Source organism: Cynoglossus semilaevis, chromosome 13 (assembly GCF_000523025.1).
Source record: "Cynoglossus semilaevis isolate Cse_v1.0 chromosome 13, Cse_v1.0, whole genome shotgun sequence".
In the NCBI taxonomy this organism is placed as follows: domain Eukaryota; kingdom Metazoa; phylum Chordata; class Actinopteri; order Pleuronectiformes; family Cynoglossidae; genus Cynoglossus; species Cynoglossus semilaevis.
In genome coordinates, this window is record NC_024319.1 from 1,187,006 (window position 1) to 1,205,494 (window position 18,489).

Here is an 18,489-nt window from a genome sequence, read left to right on the forward strand (position 1 = left end):
TTACACACAGTTATATCAGTGGTATCTGGGTTGATGGAGGGTGTGGTGGAGAGAACATCAAGTAAATACCAGAACAACAGGAAACACCAAGCTGTTGCCATATTTGGACATGTTTACTGGGTCACACTAACCACATTACATGGTCACTAGGGAGCGCTGAACAACCAAAGCCACAGATTAGGTAACATCGTCATGTTTGTGTCTATAAAAATGTATCAGAAGGTGGGATTGGGTCACAAAGCTTTAATACAGTAACTGCCCCGAGACGGAGACGTGTGTCCTGGTCTGTCTCATTTGTAGACATCTCTCCCTGACGTGATGAAGTCACCATTGTTGTTATGACAAACGTATTAGGACCCTCCGGGCGGCCGCAGACCTGCCTGGTGTTTTCTAACAACAATCTTTTTCTCATGTTTTTCTCTTGTTCACAGGTATTGGGCTGAAAATCACTCGATCGGTGACTGTGCGCTCATCAACACTCGCGGTCCGCCTCAGGAGAACTGGGTCAAGGGAAACTGTGTTGAACACAACTACTTCATCTGTTACCTGCAGTTCTGAACTCGCCGTCGCCTCTTTCATACATGACTTCAAAGTCAAAACCACTGTTATTCCAAGTAGTTAGCAGCATACATCAAAGGCACTTTGTCCAATCATAGGTGAGATGACAGGAAATGAGGTGAGGTTAGACTAAATCAGATCAGATGGATCCTGTTTTCTCCTGTTTCGTCATTTCTGCAGACACCACTCGAGCTTTATACGTTGTGTGACTCAATAAAACTCTCTGTGTTCATTGGCTGGACTTCACTGCCTGTTCTTTTAACACCTGGTCATTTTGTAATAATAGAGATGTTAAGGCGACGGCCAAGCCATCAGCAGCTGAACAACAGACGATTATAGATTATTATAGAGTTCCTTGGTACCATTATTGTCAGAGAATTTTCCACAATATTATGATTATCACTCATTTTTATGTGTTGGTTTCACAACACTGTGACTGTGTAAAGTCACAGGAACGCCCCCTGTAGGTCTCAACGTTTCCATCATTTCTACCTTTTGATGCCAACATAAAAATATAGAGCAACAAGAACACAGTTTACAGTACACAAGTAACAAGTAACCTGAAAGTACAAGACAAATACCAGTAATCCCATCATGCAATGAAAGAAAAGTCACCACAGAACAAAAACCTGCTGCATGTGTTCTCTGTATTTCTGTCAGAGAAAACAGATGTGGAGGTCTACAGGAGGTCTGCCTGTCTGTGAAGACCATCACAAAATATAACAGTACACTACTAAATATATCGACCAATGTTTGTATATCCAAGTATACATTTATAAAGGACTAATCTTTCATCCACCGGGGAATTGTTTAAATTATTTAAGTCATCTATAGATGGTTTTCCGATAATGGTTATTACCCATGATGCATGACGCCGCTGGCCATGTTGTGCGGCAAAAGACGCAAAAGACAACAAAAGACAATATTAAATCGCCGGAGGTCGAGCAGACGAAATTGTTGTATAGAGGTTAACTGGACACAATTACAAAGGCAAGATACTTGGACAAGTTGAAAATAATCAATGGAAAAGACCCATACGAAGTCAACAAAGCTGAGTGGAAGCGGGCGGACATTGAAAATTAGCCAGACAACGTACGTATATTATACGGTATTTATTAACACCCAAATAATAGAGCGTGTTAATGTAAATCCTTCTTTCTGTCGAAATATGTTTAAAGTTTGTTTAATTTTACGTGGCCACATATTAAAGTTATCCGTTATTTTGAATCGTTTATATTTAATTTACAATGACAGACACGGATTAGTAATAAACGAAACGGACATCCCAGTGTAGGAAGCAAAACGTTAACTCACTGATAGGAGGCTAAAGGAGCTAATGCTAAGTGTTGAGTGACTGAGGACATTTGACAACAGACAGACTGTTGAAGAAAAGTCCACGAAGTTCCTGGACTTTTCTTCTACAGTCACTGCTCAATGACTCTGAAACTGTCTGACGACGAAAAGCGCTGTGTTTACGTACGAACAGTATAAAGTTACGTTTAATGGCGCGTAACAATGAAAACCGAAACAATTAATTGCAAACGTCACGCAAATATTTAACTTCCTACTATTTCAATGTTGTGTCATGAAAATACTGACGTGATTTAATTCAGTTAAGGTGTATTTACCTTTACTTTGACGAACAGAGTCCGGTGGTTGTCCCGCAGGTGATCAAACATGTCGATCACCTGATGATGTAAATGACCAGGTGTGGTCGTACTGTAATCCCACATGGCTTCCGCCATTCCACCCACGTGGTCACGCCTCTCGCCTCTTTTGCTGCGACTAAAATGAAAGCAACAGCGCAGATGTTGTGTAACTTTGTTTTCGTTCCGTCTAAGATCCACTGAACTATATTTCCAGTATTTCATTTTTGACGGTATTAAGAAAACGTTCACATAAATTAGCCGCAGCTCTTAGTACTTTCCCTCCGTTTCCTCCCCCTTCCTCCCCCTCCTCTCTCCCTCTCCTCTACATATACTGTATACATGTGGTATCTATGGGTGTTTTGTGTATATAGGTATGTATATATTTGTATGTATGTGTGTACACATACAGTATGTATAAGGAATATCCATATATCATATCTAGTATTATGTGTAGTAACTTAAATAGTAGTGAAATACTGGTTGTATAAATGTGGTTGTAATAAACCTCATACACTGTTCAATCAGCTGGAACTGCCTGAATATTCAACTGTTTAAACTGCTTATATAATTACACTCTTTATATACCCTGTTCACACAACTCTTTGTTAATATTATACTGACTTTGCAAGCGCCACACTTCCAGGTCCAGGTCCAGGTCCAGGTCCAGGTCCAGGTCCAGCTTCCACTGCCCCTGTCAAACCTACCCCTGTGAGTCAGAGGAAGAGTTGTCAGGTCTGTCCGTCCAAGGACTGTAGAACACAGAGACTGCACACACCTGGACACACACCTGGACACACACCTGGACACACACCCACACACCCCTGGACACACACCTGGACACACACCTGGACACACACCTGGACACACACCTGGACACACACCTGGACACACACCTGGGACAGTTTGAACCGGTGAGAGGACGCTGGGTGTGTTCAAAAGGCAAAGGACAACGGGAGGGTTAAGAAAGTGGACTTGGATCCGGAAGGTTTCAGGTTCGAGTCCACCGGCTGCCATGTTACCACTGAGGTGCTCTGAGCAAGGCACCGTCCCCACTCACTGCTGCCCGGGCGCTCAGCTGCCCCCGCCCCCTTTATTTGGTGATGGGTTAAAATCAGAGGTTACATTTGATTGTGTGCATTGGTCTACAGTGGTCTACAGTAGTCTACAGTAGTCTACAGTGGTCTACAGTAGTCTGCAGTAGTCTACAGTGGTCTGCAGTAGTCTACAGTGGTCTGCAGTAGTCTACAGTGGTCTACAGTGGTCTACAGTAGTCTACAGTGGTCTACAGTAGTCTGCAGTAGTCTACAGTGGTCTGCAGTGGTCTACAGTAGTCTACAGTGGTCTACAGTAGTCTGCAGTAGTCTACAGTGGTCTGCAGTAGTCTACAGTAGTCTACAGTGGTCTACAGTAGTCTGCAGTAGTCTACAGTGGTCCACAGTAGTCTACAGTGGTCTGCAGTAGTCTACAGTAGTCTACAGTGGTCTACAGTAGTCTGCAGTAGTCTACAGTGGTCTACAGTAGTCTACAGTGGTCTACAGTAGTCTACAGTAGTCTACAGTAGTCTGCAGTGGTCTACAGTAGTCTACAGTAGTCTACAGTGGTCTACAGTAGTCTGCAGTAGTCTACAGTGGTCTACAGTGGTCTACAGTAGTCTACAGTGGTCTGCAGTGGTCTACAGTGGTCTACAGTGGTCTGCAGTGTCACAATGAAGAGTTAACTTTATCTTTCTATGGTCTCTGTTTCTGTTTCCTGTTTCTCCTGCGTCTGGACCATGTGACAAGAATTCAAAAACTCCCCACATTTAAAAATAAAACAAGTTTTTTTCTGTGAAGATGGGACTTTACTGTGAACTGTCTGACTTTTACTATTAATATATAAGATCATATTTTATTAAGTCAAACGCGTTGATTAGTCAACTAGTCATCAAAGCATAACAACTAACACAACCACAGAGAAATGAGTAGTAATAAAAAACTAAATCTACAAAGAAAATCCAAACTACTGTAAATGTCCTTTGGAGGAAGCACAGAGACAGAAGTGGTCTGTCCTAACTGGACACTTTCAGTTTCCTGCGCTGCTTTAAGAGCTTCGCAGCTCAATGGTCAGATGTGATTTGATCAAACAGAAGGTTAGAAGAAGAGTGAGGAGCCATGGAGATGAACGAGATCCAAGCAGAGAAGAAAGGTGACAGAGAAAAGCAGAATGAATACGAGCTGCATCTGGACATCAAACCTGAAGGTACGAAATCATTTGGACAGAAATGGTCAGAATGATGGTAAAAGTTCATTCATTCATTATTGCTGTATTTGTGTATGTATGATGTACAGTAGGAGTGGAACCAGATCCTCTGGGGTTCTAGACTGTTCTGTCACCATGTGTTGGATATTCAAATGTTGAACTGTGTTGTTTTGTTCTGTGTTCTATTGGTAGAAGAACCAAACCATTGTTCTACCGTTGCAGGTCCACCTCAGGCCGACTCCACTGCAGCTGAGTCCAGAGCAGGTAAACAATCACAGAACAACTGTGTGTGTGGTGTCACACTGTTCAGTTAATAAGTCCATGAAACCAGGAAGGAAACGACGACGGCGCCGATCAGACTGTTGTTTTCATCAACACTCGGAGCTCGGAGTCACAACACGTCAGCTTCACCAGTCACAACAAGAACAGAGTGAAATGTCACCACAACAAACCCTTATCAACATCAACTGTCAAAAAAATGTAATCTTATTTTTGGAGAATGTTTCTACAGAAACAACAGACATGGGACAGACATTAACCCTTTAGGGCAGCAGAGCTGTAGAGTTACACTTTATCAAGCTGCTGATTAAAAGTCTGTGGGAATGAAATTTGATCCAAGAGCTGAAGGACAAGCTCAGCAGTGTTCCACATAAATAATTTGGAACAAACGTCAGTTGCTGCTATGGTGATGGGAGGGCGGTCCCTGAACTGCAGAGCTGCAGGCACATTTGACTGAGACAGAGCAACCAGTGGGTACGAGCTTCTGTTTCATCATGTATCTTCATTTCCTCTGGAATTATGGTAAGGTTCAGAAAGACGAAGGCGTAAAGGAACGTTCCTCATCAGAGTTATGTGTGGATGTGGACGGGGACAAAGGTAAAACAAAGGTGTTCTGGTTGAATTCTGCTGGTCTTATTGTTGTGTCGCAGAGGGGGACAGAGGGGGACAGAGGGGGACAGAGGGGGAGAACATGGACACTGTGATCTGGAGGAGAAATAAAGTTAGGGTTAGGAGGAATTTCATTTTCTGTAGATCTCTTAACATCAGATAACAAAGTCCTCAGCTCTGAAGACACTCTGCTCTGGTGTCTCCAACCACAGTTTGTCCAGACACAGAGAGAGCACCTGAGGACAGGACCAGCCCATCTGCTACAACCTGCAGCCTGGAACAATGCCAAGACCATCTGACCAAAACCCAGCCTGTCCGTGAGTAAACACAGAGGGGAAATACCCCGAGGGTTCATAAAAACTCCACAGCTGTTGCCTCCACACGTGTGTTGAGGTGGTTTCAGTCATTGACATCAGAGCTCTGCAGGAATGATGGATGTTGTTAACTGTCCCATTCCTAAGTGAAGGACAACTTATCCTAGGATTCACTTTAACACATAGAAGAATTCCAGCAGCCCTCCTCAGTTGTGCAGACCACAGGTTGAACCACTGATCTCAGTCCCTCCTCTCCTGTAGCCTACGGCTGCATGCAGTGTGCTAACGGGTGGCTGACTCTGGATCGATCCTGCTTTTACCTGTCCACCACCAGGATGGACTGGGCGGAGAGTCGCAGTTACTGCGCAGAGAGAGGAGCGTCGCTGGCCGTCATCACCAGCCAGGAAGTCCAGGTGGCGCTAAAGTCTCAGTCGTCATCCCCGATGCTGGCACGAGGACAAGGTCCTCTGTGTTTCAGTGCAGTGAAAATGATACTCTGATCTGTGTTCTGTAGGACTTCCTGACCAAGAAAGGCTCCCTGAAATACTGGATCGGGCTGAGACGAGTAGGAAGAACCTGGAGCTGGGTCACTAACGCTGCCCTGAGGGCGGGGTGATTATCTTTGTCCTTTCTTTGTTATTTACACACAGTTATATCAGTGGTATCTTTGGAGAGAAGTGGAACCTCAGGTCGGTCACAGAACCTGCCTGCTTCTGTTCAGGTCCAGTCCTAAAACACAGGACCAGGTTCACTGTCCCTGTAAATTGACAGTAGGTGTGAATGGAAATGTATTGCAATATATCGATAATCGCAGAATCACTGTTACTATGGTATGGTGATAACCAGCTGATAACCAGCTGATAACCAGGTGAGTACCAGGTGATAACCAGGTGATAACCAGCTGATAACCAGGTGAGTACCAGGTGATAACCAGGTGATAACCAGCTGATAACCAGCTGATAACCAGCTGATAACCAGCTCTATTTTTCACTGATCATCACAGACAGAACGAAACAATAACCTTTCTTCTCTTTATGTTCATGTGTTTTTCTCTTGTTCGCAGCTTCTGGGCAGAAGACCAGTCCAAAGGCGACTGTGTCCTCCTCCACGGTGAGGGTCCGACTGAGAACAACTGGATGAAGGCTTCCTGCAGGGACCTCAGCTACTTCATCTGTCACGTCCAGTTCTGAGAACACGTGATTTTAAAGTCCAAACCACTGTCGTCCACCTTCCTCTGCTGCAGTCAGGCGTCAGCAGCAAACATCTGGCCAATCACAGATGAGAGAAGGTTTCATAACTCGTCTCTTGTTATTTTGTTTTCCTTTAACATTTTCTAGACCAGACTGGACAGGAGTGAACTGGAATTAGAGGGAGAGGTTTAGTAACAAAACCACAAATATGGTCGCTCACCAGATGGCGCCGTGTGGTTCTTTAGTTCTGCGTGTTGAAGTGTGTAGCACCATTAATCCTCTGAATCCTTTGATCAGCCTGTCTAACTGTGTACTCCTTTCATCTTTGTCATGACTTTGATCAATGGTTCTGCATTTTATTTCCATATAAAACAACCTGATACAGTAACTGTTGACGTGTGGACCTGGTTAATGCTACAAACATTCTACACAACCAACAAACAGCCTTTTGATATCGTAATACTGCAGACACCACGTCTCTGAATGATGACGTCAAAGGAATTGAACCTGTGGAGGTGAGCTGTCCGACTGTGGTGACGTCCACTCACCACCACGCAGCCAGGCGTCTGTGGTTCAGTCACTGTTTCATCTCCAGAAGGAACATCAACAGTTTCTGCCACACACGACCTTCACGGCATGACCTAAGCTGGGAATTGAACACAAGACCATCTGCATAGCAGGAAAGAACCCACAGAACGAACAGTTCAAACGGTTGACTAGTGCGCCATCTGCTGGAGGGGATGTATCATAAAACTTTAGGGAAAAAATACAACTAATAGGCGATAGAGGGCGCCAAACTGCCCAGAGCAGACTGCAGTTGAATACTGTCCCAAGTGTGGAATCAAACCCACCACCCTCTAGTTGTAGGAAAACTGCAGTACAACTGAGATACAGTCACACTCATACATTTCTACTTGAATACAGGTATTTCTGAACTCATCAGAGTACTTCTGCTCACCTGTCAGGACGCTACTTTTTCCAGGTATTAATTTACTCTTTATCATTGCAGAAAAAGGTTAAAGAGGTTAAAGGTTAAAGTTAAAAAAACACCCAACCTCCTTTGTCTCTCCTCATTCAAGCTCCACCCTCAAAACCCAAAACACACACTACGTCAGGTCGGACAGCAGAAAAGGCGACTGTGTCCTCCTCCACGGTGAGGGTCCGACTGAGAACAACTGGATGAAGGCTTCCTGCAGGGACCTCAGCTACTTCATCTGTCACGTCCAGTTCTGAGAACACGTGATTTTAAAGTCCAAACCACTGTCGTCCACCTTCCTCTGCTGCAGTCAGGCGTCAGCAGCAAACATCTGGCCAATCACAGATGAGAGAAGGTTTCATAACTCGTCTCTTGTTATTTTGTTTTCCTTTAACATTTTCTAGACCAGACTGGACAGGAGTGAACTGGAATTAGAGGGAGAGGTTTAGTAACAAAACCACAAATATGGTCGCTCACCAGATGGCGCCGTGTGGTTCTTTAGTTCTGCGTGTTGAAGTGTGTAGCACCATTAATCCTCTGAATCCTTTGATCAGCCTGTCTAACTGTGTACTCCTTTCATCTTTGTCATGACTTTGATCAATGGTTCTGCATTTTATTTCCATATAAAACAACCTGATACAGTAACTGTTGACGTGTGGACCTGGTTAATGCTACAAACATTCTACACAACCAACAAACAGCCTTTTGATATCGTAATACTGCAGACACCACGTCTCTGAATGATGACGTCAAAGGAATTGAACCTGTGGAGGTGAGCTGTCCGACTGTGGTGACGTCCACTCACCACCACGCAGCCAGGCGTCTGTGGTTCAGTCACTGTTTCATCTCCAGAAGGAACAGCAACAGTTTCTGCCACACACGACCTTCACGGCATGACCTAAGCTGGGAATTGAACACAAGACCATCTGCATAGCAGGAAAGAACCCACAGAACGAACAGTTCAAACGGTTGACTAGTGCGCCATCTGCTGGAGGGGATGTATCATAAAACTTTAGGGAAAAAATACAACTAATAGGCGATAGAGGGCGCCAAACTGCCCAGAGCAGACTGCAGTTGAATACTGTCCCAAGTGTGGAATCAAACCCACCACCCTCTAGTTGTAGGAAAACTGCAGTACAACTGAGATACAGTCACACTCATACATTTCTACTTGAATACAGGTATTTCTGAACTCATCAGAGTACTTCTGCTCACCTGTCAGGACGCTACTTTTTCCAGGTATTAATTTACTCTTTATCATTGGTAAAAAAGGTTAAAGAGGTTAAAGGTTAAAGTTAAAAAAACACCCAACCTCCTTTGTCTCTCCTCATTCAAGCTCCACCCTCAAAACCCAAAACACACACTACGTCAGGTCGGACAGCAGAATGGTCGTCTACTGACACTGCCCCCCCCGCCCCCTCTCACAGACTGAGCTACAACTGCAGTGACCCTTCTCTACCACCAGTGTTATGTGTACTCCATGTGTACTCCATGTGTACTCCAGTACTGCAGTGAGGTACACACACAAATGATTTTCTGAAAGGAATTCAGATGTAAAGAGAACGTCACTGAATGTTCCAGAACGTGTTCTAGTCCAAGTGTGGACCTTCAGAGTCCAGCTCTAGACCACTTTAATGTTCTGGTCCTCCTCCGGCTCCTCCGGCTCCTGCTCCAATCCTAAGGTGCTGTAGCGAATCACCTGCCATCCTGTCAGAGACTTCCTGTCGTTAGGCCCTCCACTGGTTTTGGGGCGGAGCCTCGGGGTTCCAGAGCCGGACTTCCTTGTTGAGTCGGTCTTTTCCATCCCGTCCTTTTCTTTTTCCTCTTCTTTGGAGAAGACTTTGATGTAGCGTCGCATCTTCTGCATCATTGAGTCGTTTCTGTCTTCAACTCTGAGCAGCGTGGAGAAAAAAAAGAAAGAACCCAAAAGTTAGAGCTATATCTGTGTATATATATATATATATATATATATATAGCTCTACATATTATACATATATATAATGTATAATATAAACACACATATATATGTATATGTATATTTATATGTATATATACAGATATGAGAAAGATTTATTTTATTTCACAAAAAATCAAAGAACTAATCTAAAATGAGTTTATAGATCCTATAAGAAGGCTACGGTATATTAGCGTAACAGGCTAACAGGCTAACAGGCTAACAGGCTTCTTCCCATCTCTTCATCTTCTTCTTCTTCTTCATCTTCAGTTTTCTGGAGGATGAACTTTTCTTTTCAGACACATTTTATGACAATAGCAGAGTTCACCTGTCATGAGTGTAGATGGTGCCCCCTACTGGCCACAGATATACATGAATATTTTTCATTCAAAGGTTACAGGACCTGCCACCTACTGACAGGACCTGGACTTACAGCCCCCAGGTTCTGGTCGGTGGTTACACACACTCACATCTGGTACTAAATATTAGTACCAGGGACATTTGTTGTTTTCTTCTTTCCTCACCTCAGATACCAGCGCTCCTTCAGGCCGTAACCCAGACCACAAACCCCGAGGCGAGGCCACAGCCAGCGGGGAAGTCTCCTCTCCAGACTCAGAGTGGTGGCCACGACCTGCAGATGAACCCAGTACAGTCCTCTTAGACACACACACACACACGTCACACACACACGTCACAGCCTCTCCGTCATGGTGGGTGTGTGTGTGTGTGTGTACCTGTGTTCTCCACAGCTCGTCCCTCTCCTGGGCCACCCTCCAGTGGGTGTCACTCATCATGGCTATCAGCAGATTCAGGAGCAGGATGTAGGAGACCACAGAGAAAGCGCAGTGTATCACATGAACAATAGGTGGCGTAATAATGGTGTGATCCACAGGTAGATCTATGAGGCCCACACTCAGTTCAAACTGGGAGAAGAGAGTTATGGGGAAGGAGCGGTAGGCCGGGATGGAATCAGGCTCCTGGGTCATGTAGACCATCCACAGAGCTGAGGAGGAGAACCAAGGAAGAAGAACCGACCAATCAGAGACTGCCGATTCTCCCGCTGCACCGCTCCATCACACTGTATACGACACTGAATACGACATACTCACAGGTAGAAAATCCAACGAGCACAATCATCGTCAGCCACATGAACTTTGTCAGGTCCCCAAATATAATCTAGAAGAAACCAAGTCCAGCTTTGATTGGTCCGAGGTCACAAACAGAACCAGAACCCAGACAGAAACACGTTTACCTTCTGGATCATGATGACGTAAGGACCGAGCATCTCAAAACCTCGGGCGAAGAACATGACGTTGCACCAGCCCAGCACCAAACACACGGCCATCACCAGGTCTTCTCGCTGCACCTCACTGGCCCTGAAGACACACAGCAGCACCACCAGGCAGGCGTAGCTGATGCTGCCGCGGCAACACAGACGGAGGACAAGTTAGAAATGACACCATCATCATCACCGTGTATCATTTGACCTCCTCAGGACGGGCTGCGCTCACAGGATGACGTGGAAAGGACCGCCCAGTGCCGTCTGCCCAAAGTAGCGCTTGGCTCCAACCCTCAGTATATCAGGGATCTGTGAGGGCGGGGGTGGAGTTAAAACACATGAAACCACCAGTCTTAACCAGGCTTAAAAATCAATACAAATCTCTGACAATTCTCATCAAGGTGTAAGGAGAGTCACTGGTCAGACCATGACACTACCCACTCCACTGCAGTAGGTGGCAGTATGCTCCTAAAAACCCACTATCAAACCCAGACGGCAGGTCCTACGTGGGCTGAGAGACGTTCAGGTTTTGGAACAGAACGTGGGATGAACTTGTTCCACAGACACCAACAGTGTTCTCCAGTGGAACTCTCTCCACTTCCTGTTGTTTACTGTATGGACAGTTAACCAGGTCAACCAGACCAGGCCAGTTTGACCAGTTTAATCAGAGCAGATCAATGGAGATGGTCCAGAGTTTCTGGACAGAAATGGGACTTTTTTTCTCTTCTGTTATTGTAGAGAACAATGTCAGTTGATGAGGTTCACAGACCACGTCAGTTGGTGATGGGATTTGACCCAGTGCTGACAAAGAAAGGAGATCAGTGGACTGTGTGTGTGTGTGTGTGTGTGTGTGTGTGGTTCCATCTCTAATGACAATCAGACAGGTGGTGGTGGTGGTGGTGGTTGTACCTCCAGCAGGAGGATGGCCACGGCCCCCAGGACACTGATGACCTCTCCTGCCAGCCTCAGGTTGTCCTCATGTGTCACATAGCTCTCCTGGGGTGGAACACAGTGGGAGGTCAGAGGTCATTTAATTACAGATCCACTCAAGCGAAGGACGACTACCGTGTACTAATGAACCCTGTGTTCGACTCCGACCCACATTGAGCGTCTTCTGGACACGGATGGTTTTGTCCATCTCTGACCTGGTGTAGTTCTCAGGAGCGTCCTTCAGGGGGCGATACACACAACAGAGTGTGAAGATTCCGATGTAGAGCAGGTAGAGAAACAGCAGCAGCCTGACCAACGGGAGGAGAGTATGAATCTCTGTTTTGACTGGGTGTTTCTTCTTCAGTCACGGTGACGGTGAACTGACCTGAAGTAGTGTTTTCCGTAGAGGTTCCACTTCAGACTGACCAGCTGTCTCACAGGGGTGACCTCCAGTAACCTCCTGGCCTTCACAACATCGAAGACATTAGAAATATGTATTAGCTGACTGTTTGTCTCTGACTGTGCAGCACCTGCCGGGGCGTGACCCACCTCCCTCTGCTGGCTGCCTACGATCAGCTCCAGCACTGACATGTCGTCGGCCCACGAGTCGATCTCCGTCAGGTCAAACAGGCTGGAGGTCAAAGGTCCCAGACTCCACTGGACCACACGTCGCTTATTGACGAGGTGCTGGAATACCTGTGACACAGAGGAATCTGAGCACCGAGGATGGGGGGATGGGGGGATGGGGGGGTCATGACTGGAGGGTGAGGCTGTCCTCCCACTGCCCGACTCACCACTATGTTTCCCTCTTTTGCAGCCAGTTTAAAGGGCGTGAGGCCGCGGAAGTTAGGCACCATGTCGAGCGGCAGCGGCCGGTCCAGTTCAGCGTCGTGGGCCATGATCAGGTCGATGGCCTGGCACGCAATCACCTTGTTGGGCTGCAGAACCAGAATGTGAAGCACTGTGTTTCCTGTGGACACCACCAGGGGGAGAGGAAGTGAGGAGGGCACAGACAGACGCGGTATTCCATGAGTACTGCAGTACTGACTACAGACTGACAAACACACGGTGACACGTGGTACTGTACCTCGGTCATCCTGGACCCTGGTGCTGGCCCCCGCTTCCACCACCATGGAGATAATGTCTTCATTTCCTGCACAAGCAGCGAACGACAGGACGTGTTCACCTGTGGACCAATCAGAAGACAATCAGCGCTTTATTGTTATTAAGAAATGTGTCTTTTTTTTTTATATATTTATATCTCATTCTTCCTGGTCACACCTCAAACACCAGTCACTCTGACGTACCGTAGTACAGGAGTCCGCCCATCCTCTTCCTGAAGTACAGGCCAGTCACTCGGGGGTTAACCACGTCACCACCTCTACAGATGAGGTGATGGACCAGGTTGGTGTTCTGATTCACCACGGCGATGTGGAGGGGGGTGACGCCTGAGTCAGCAGGGACACACAGACAGAGTGTGTGTGTCAGCTGGGTGCACTGCAGTTACAGATCTACAGTACTACAGTAGAGACATACAGTACTACAGTAGAGATCGTCAGTACTACAGTAGAGATATACAGTACTACAGTAGAGATCGTCAGTACTACAGTAGAGATCTACAGTACGACAGTAGAGATATACAGTACTACAGTAGTGATCTACAGTACTACAGTAGAGATCGACAGTGCTACAGTAGAGATCTACAGTACGACAGTAGAGATATACAGTACTACAGTAGTGATCTACAGTACTACAGTAGAGACATACAGTACTACAGTAGAGATGAACAGTACTACAGTAGAGATCGACAGTGCTACAGTAGAGATCTACAGTACTACAGTAGAGATCGTCAGTACTACAGTAGAGATCTACAGTAGTACAGTAGAGATCTACAGTACGACAGTAGAGATATACAGTACTACAGTAGAGATGAACAGTACTACAGTAGAGATCGTCAGTACTACAGTAGAGATCTACAGTACTACAGTAGTGATCTACAGTACTACAGTAGAGATGAACAGTACTACAGTAGAGATCGTCAGTACTACAGTAGAGATCGTCAGTACTACAGTAGAGATCGTCAGTACTACAGTAGAGATATACAGTACTACAGTAGAGATGAACAGTACTACAGTAGAGATCGACAGTATTACAGTAGACGACAACAAACAGCTGTGAAGTATTTTTCTGTTGTAAATAAAAAAAAAAAAACGGGGACAAAAACTCCCTCTGATACAGCTTGACCTCTGACACAGCTTGACCTCTGATACAGCGTGACCTCTGACACAGCGTGACCTCTGACACAGCTTGACCTCTGATACAGCGTGACCTCTGACACAGCGTGACCTCTGACACAGCTTGACCTCTCTGACAGAGGTTGACCTCTGACACAGCTTGACCTCTGATACAGCTTGACCTCTGACACAGCTTGACCTCTCTGACAGAGGTTGACCTCTGACACAGGGTCGTTCCACAGTGACGACATCAATACCAAACACTAACCAATCAGCACGTTCTTTGCACAGAAGCTGCGGTGACGCAGTGTGAAATGTGTGTGTGACTTTTTAACCTTGGAAGAGTTCAGAGGTCATGGGTTCGTTGATGAGTTCAGGAGCTCCGTCCATCAGAGCCACAGCGGCCTCCAGGCTGTCGTTCATCACAGCTACGTGAAGTGCCGTCTCCCCGAGAGCTCCTGTAGGGGGCGTGGACGTAAAGTTACGATGCGTCGTGAACGGGTTAAAAATCGATACAAATGAGTCGCTCTTCAGGGTGTCAGGAGTCGGTCACTGGTCGAACCAAGACCTGGACCCTGAAACAAGAACGCCGTGACAGCGTTGACCTCACCTCGCTCAAAGATGTTGGTGGAGGAGCAGCTCAACAGTTTCCTGATGCAGTCTGTGCTGTTTGTTTTGGATGCGTAGAACAGAGGAATGTCATTCATGCTGAGGGAAGCAGAAAAGAACCACGTCAACAATCGTCACAGAAAATCAAACCTCGGACTCAGCGTTCGTCTAAAATCGGTTCGTTACTATTTGGTGTGCAGCAGAAACATCTCATCCAACATCTCGTTCCATCCTTTCTTGTTCTGAAGGCGGAACCGGAGCTGACTCCACCAGTGGTTGAGCTCACTGGGAGCAGACCTGGCCAGAGACGGAGACATGGACCCCCGGGGTTTTACTGTGAGGAGGAGAGGACGACGACGACATCAGCGTCAAATAAGACAAAAACATCTTATTTATCAATCATCTCAAACGTCTTCATCTAGAAACAGGAAATAAAAAAACAAGGTTTGTCATTCTCACCGTGAAAGAACAGAACCTGCTGGTACTACGGTGGTACTACGGTGGTACTACGGTGGTACTAGGTCATAGCAGTGTCCACTGAAGAGAAGTGACTCCTGGAGAGGTGACCATTATATATAAGGCAGTCATGAGGGAGGAGACAGGGAGGACGAGTGAGGGGCAGACAGGTAAGACAGAGAGAGGGAGGGAGGGAGAGAGAGAGAGAGAGAGAGAGTCAGATGGTAATGAGCAGCTGGACTTTCACTACAGATGAGTGATCCAGCAGGGAGAGTCATTCCTACCTTTGGATGAGGACTTCCTTCAGCCAGTTCTTCTGAACTCACTCTGGTCTCCTTGAATTCAAGCACCTGGACTACAGTCCAGACCCTTCATTCCAGTTCAGGTCTCTCCTCCCCAGGCCTGTCTGCATTCCTCCACCTGCCTCCCCCAAAACCTGCATGGCCACTATGAAAGTTTTTGCAACTTCATGACACCTGATACAGCGCCACCATTGGTGGTTCAGGAACTGCTGAGAAAACCTGTTTGGAAAATGCTAACCTAGTCACTAAAACCAGATGTTTTGGTTGGATTCAGATTTTTGTTCACAGCACAGGAGAGATTCACAGCACAGGAGAGAGAGAGAGAGAGAGAGAGAGAGAGGCTCTCTCACTCACACACACACGCACACACACACACACCCACACACACACACACCCACACACACACACACACACTAATTACCACATTACAGAGACAGAGACTGCCACCACAGCTGGGGTGGAAACATCACTTCTGACAGAACAGAGACCAGGATCCTGGATCCATGGTTTTTATGAAGAAAAGGTTCCAAACGTGTTCTCCGTGTTCTGGACTGTTTGTAAACACGAGTCCACTGGTATTTGGCAGCACCATTTTTAGGCCGTGACCAACAGCCAGCCAACCACAGGATAAACAGGGTTTAGGAAGTCTCTGTAGGAGCTCAGCTGGTACTGGCTGCACCTGGTACCGTGGAGATAATGGCTGTTTACCAGACAGGCTGAGCGCTGTCATACAGACCAGTGGTTTCCAGGTCTTTATACCAGGAACAATAACAGCATCAAAACAAGCTGCTGCGGTCTGACTTGAGTGTTTCTTCACAACACGGGGCAGAAAACAATGATTTCACTGATGACGAGGAAGTCGTTCAGAAAAACAACGGCCTCGGGTTCATCCAGGGTTTGGTCTCAGCCCAGGTGCTTCACTGTCAGCCGCAGAATCAGACTCAGGATGATTGATTAAACATTTGGATATTTTACTGACGTTAAATACTTCATATTCCACAATAGTTGAGATACTCACGTACTGTGTCCTGACGGAGACAGAGAAGATCTCAGCGACGAGCTTCTGTTTGAAGGGGAGTTATTTCAAAAAGAACAATACAATAAAATAAAGATAATGAAAAATAATAAGATATTAATATAAAGATATTAAGATATTAAAGAGAAAACAATTTTGAAATGCTTCAGTTAAAACTTTATGATCAAGGTAAAAGTCTTATTTTCATCAATTAAATGAATGTATTTAAGCTCCTGATCCAGTGACAACAACACCACTAACTAACTAACTAACTAACTAACTAACCACTAACCACCTGGTTCCCATTAATCCAAGTGTTTTAAATGTCAGCCAACAGATAGTTTCTATGTAAACAGTGTATTCAGTTGATATAAATAATCATTAACCTTTTTATGTTGATCATTTCAAATGGATCGAACCAGTCCTGGTCTGTACTTGAGTTTAGACCTGGATCAGGCTGCTGAGGGCGGGAACACGTCACAGTCCTACAGAACACTGACCTCTGCTGCTCGGAGGTCAGGCGGATGCAGACCCCGCTGATTTTAAACTCTGATCTGACTCAGAACTGCTGACCTGTGAAACATGAGAACTCACTCTTCACCAAGGTCAAGGTGACGTCACGTCGCCAAGGTGAACTGGCGGATTCTCAAGTATTACTCAGCTTCATGGAAAATGAGTTAAAAAAAGAATCCACGTTTGTTTTCATAATAGCCGGTTAGCTCTTTAAAAATAAAATAACATCTAAAAGTGTAAATCTGAGTGTCATAAATGACTCACATAAAAAATTAAAAGGGGTTTTAATTCTGCCTCACAGTCACAGTGGGAGACGAATATGAACCTCGGCTGATTTAGCATCTTAGCACTAAGCTAATCGAAGCTAATCGACGCTATGATAGACAGAGTCACTTTGCAGCAGTCCAGTCTGTTTACGGCATGTCTCAGCTCATTACATTTCTAATGAAAAAAACGGCGGACAGTCGAACCACCAGTTTCACACAACATTTAGAATTAGAAATTAGAAATTGATTTTCTTTAGTTTTGCGACCATTTGTGAACCGAAACACCCGGGTCTTCGTCACCACTTCAAGTACCCACTGTGTACTTCACGTGAATCCGGTCAGTGAGACCGAGAACCTGGGTTTAAAGTGAGATATCTACAGAGTGAAAGCAGGGAAAATTGAGATTATTCTGTACGATGTTTTTACCCGATAAAGAATTCACACCATCCCATAATACACTGTAACCCCTGGCCTTCATCACACGGATTACTTTATTTCAGAACCAGATACGGATCCCGCTCCTCCGCTACACGTAGTTCATGTTTTTACGCATCTCCTCAAATGCATCTTATGACCAACCTTCATGACGTAACACGCGTCGACGTGCACTGTTTATAATTAGTTATTAAGGATTGCAAGATTATCCTGAGCTACGTCATGACGTCAACGCTGTAACTTTTTCTACGATCAGTTTAGGTCGTGATTAATTCATTAAGGTTAAATAATTGTTAGAGTGACGACGAACTTTGATTCACTCACTGTTTAGTTTAGGTTTACTTCTAGTAAACCCTGGCTGTAAATACCTGTTTTTATGTCAGAAAGGAAATGATTGGCTTTTAAATAAAATCATATTTATTTTACAAATGTACACAAACGTGAAATAGTGGTGAACACACACACACACACACACGGTATATCTCCCTTCTGTCCTTCAGGTGTAAATCAGATCAGATTTTGTTCACCATCTTCACTGTGTGGTTCAAAGTAGGGTTGCGGTGGAAAAGTGTACGTGTGACTGTGGGTCATGTCGTCACCAGTCCAGACTCTGACTGTAGTCTGTGACGGTGTAGCTCCGCTGACAGTCGGTCACATTTGTTTCATGGCAGTGGTTTTATCAA

The 18,489-nt window shown here is 45.5% G+C and overlaps 2 protein-coding genes across 6 annotated transcripts; one reads left to right on the forward strand and one right to left on the reverse strand.

Annotated features, from left to right (window-relative positions):
* The first annotated feature begins 4,257 nt into the window (after nt 1-4,257).
* LOC103388033 (early activation antigen CD69) lies at nt 4,258-7,225 on the forward strand. The gene is made up of 6 exons (XM_008322878.3): nt 4,258-4,445; nt 4,638-5,424; nt 5,514-5,650; nt 5,909-6,060; nt 6,162-6,259; nt 6,711-7,225. Exons 2-6 carry the CDS (start codon nt 5,219-5,221, stop codon nt 6,835-6,837), a joined length of 720 nt encoding a protein of 239 aa, XP_008321100.3. The 5' UTR covers nt 4,258-4,445; nt 4,638-5,218; the 3' UTR covers nt 6,838-7,225.
* A 1,225-nt stretch (nt 7,226-8,450) lies between these two features.
* Nucleotides 8,451-15,892, reverse strand: trpv6 (transient receptor potential cation channel, subfamily V, member 6). Of its 5 annotated transcripts, XM_025061282.1 has the most exons (18): nt 15,560-15,891; nt 15,279-15,373; nt 15,006-15,153; nt 14,821-14,918; nt 14,546-14,668; nt 13,284-13,424; nt 13,064-13,162; nt 12,771-12,946; nt 12,526-12,672; nt 12,362-12,441; nt 12,149-12,284; nt 11,956-12,042; nt 11,279-11,355; nt 11,020-11,185; nt 10,877-10,943; nt 10,502-10,770; nt 10,292-10,398; nt 8,451-9,705 (listed from the first exon to the last, which is right to left on the reverse strand). In XM_025061282.1, the coding sequence occupies exons 3-18, from the start codon at nt 15,134-15,136 to the stop codon at nt 9,435-9,437; spliced, it is 2,175 nt and encodes a 724-aa protein (XP_024917050.1). In that variant the 5' UTR covers nt 15,137-15,153; nt 15,279-15,373; nt 15,560-15,891; the 3' UTR covers nt 8,451-9,434. The 5 variants fall into 5 exon arrangements, with proteins under 5 accessions (XP_024917050.1, XP_024917049.1, XP_024917048.1 ...); XM_025061281.1 differs by having other exon boundaries at nt 12,362-12,672; XM_025061280.1 differs by having other exon boundaries at nt 12,771-13,162.
* Between the last annotated feature and the right edge of the window lie 2,597 nt (nt 15,893-18,489).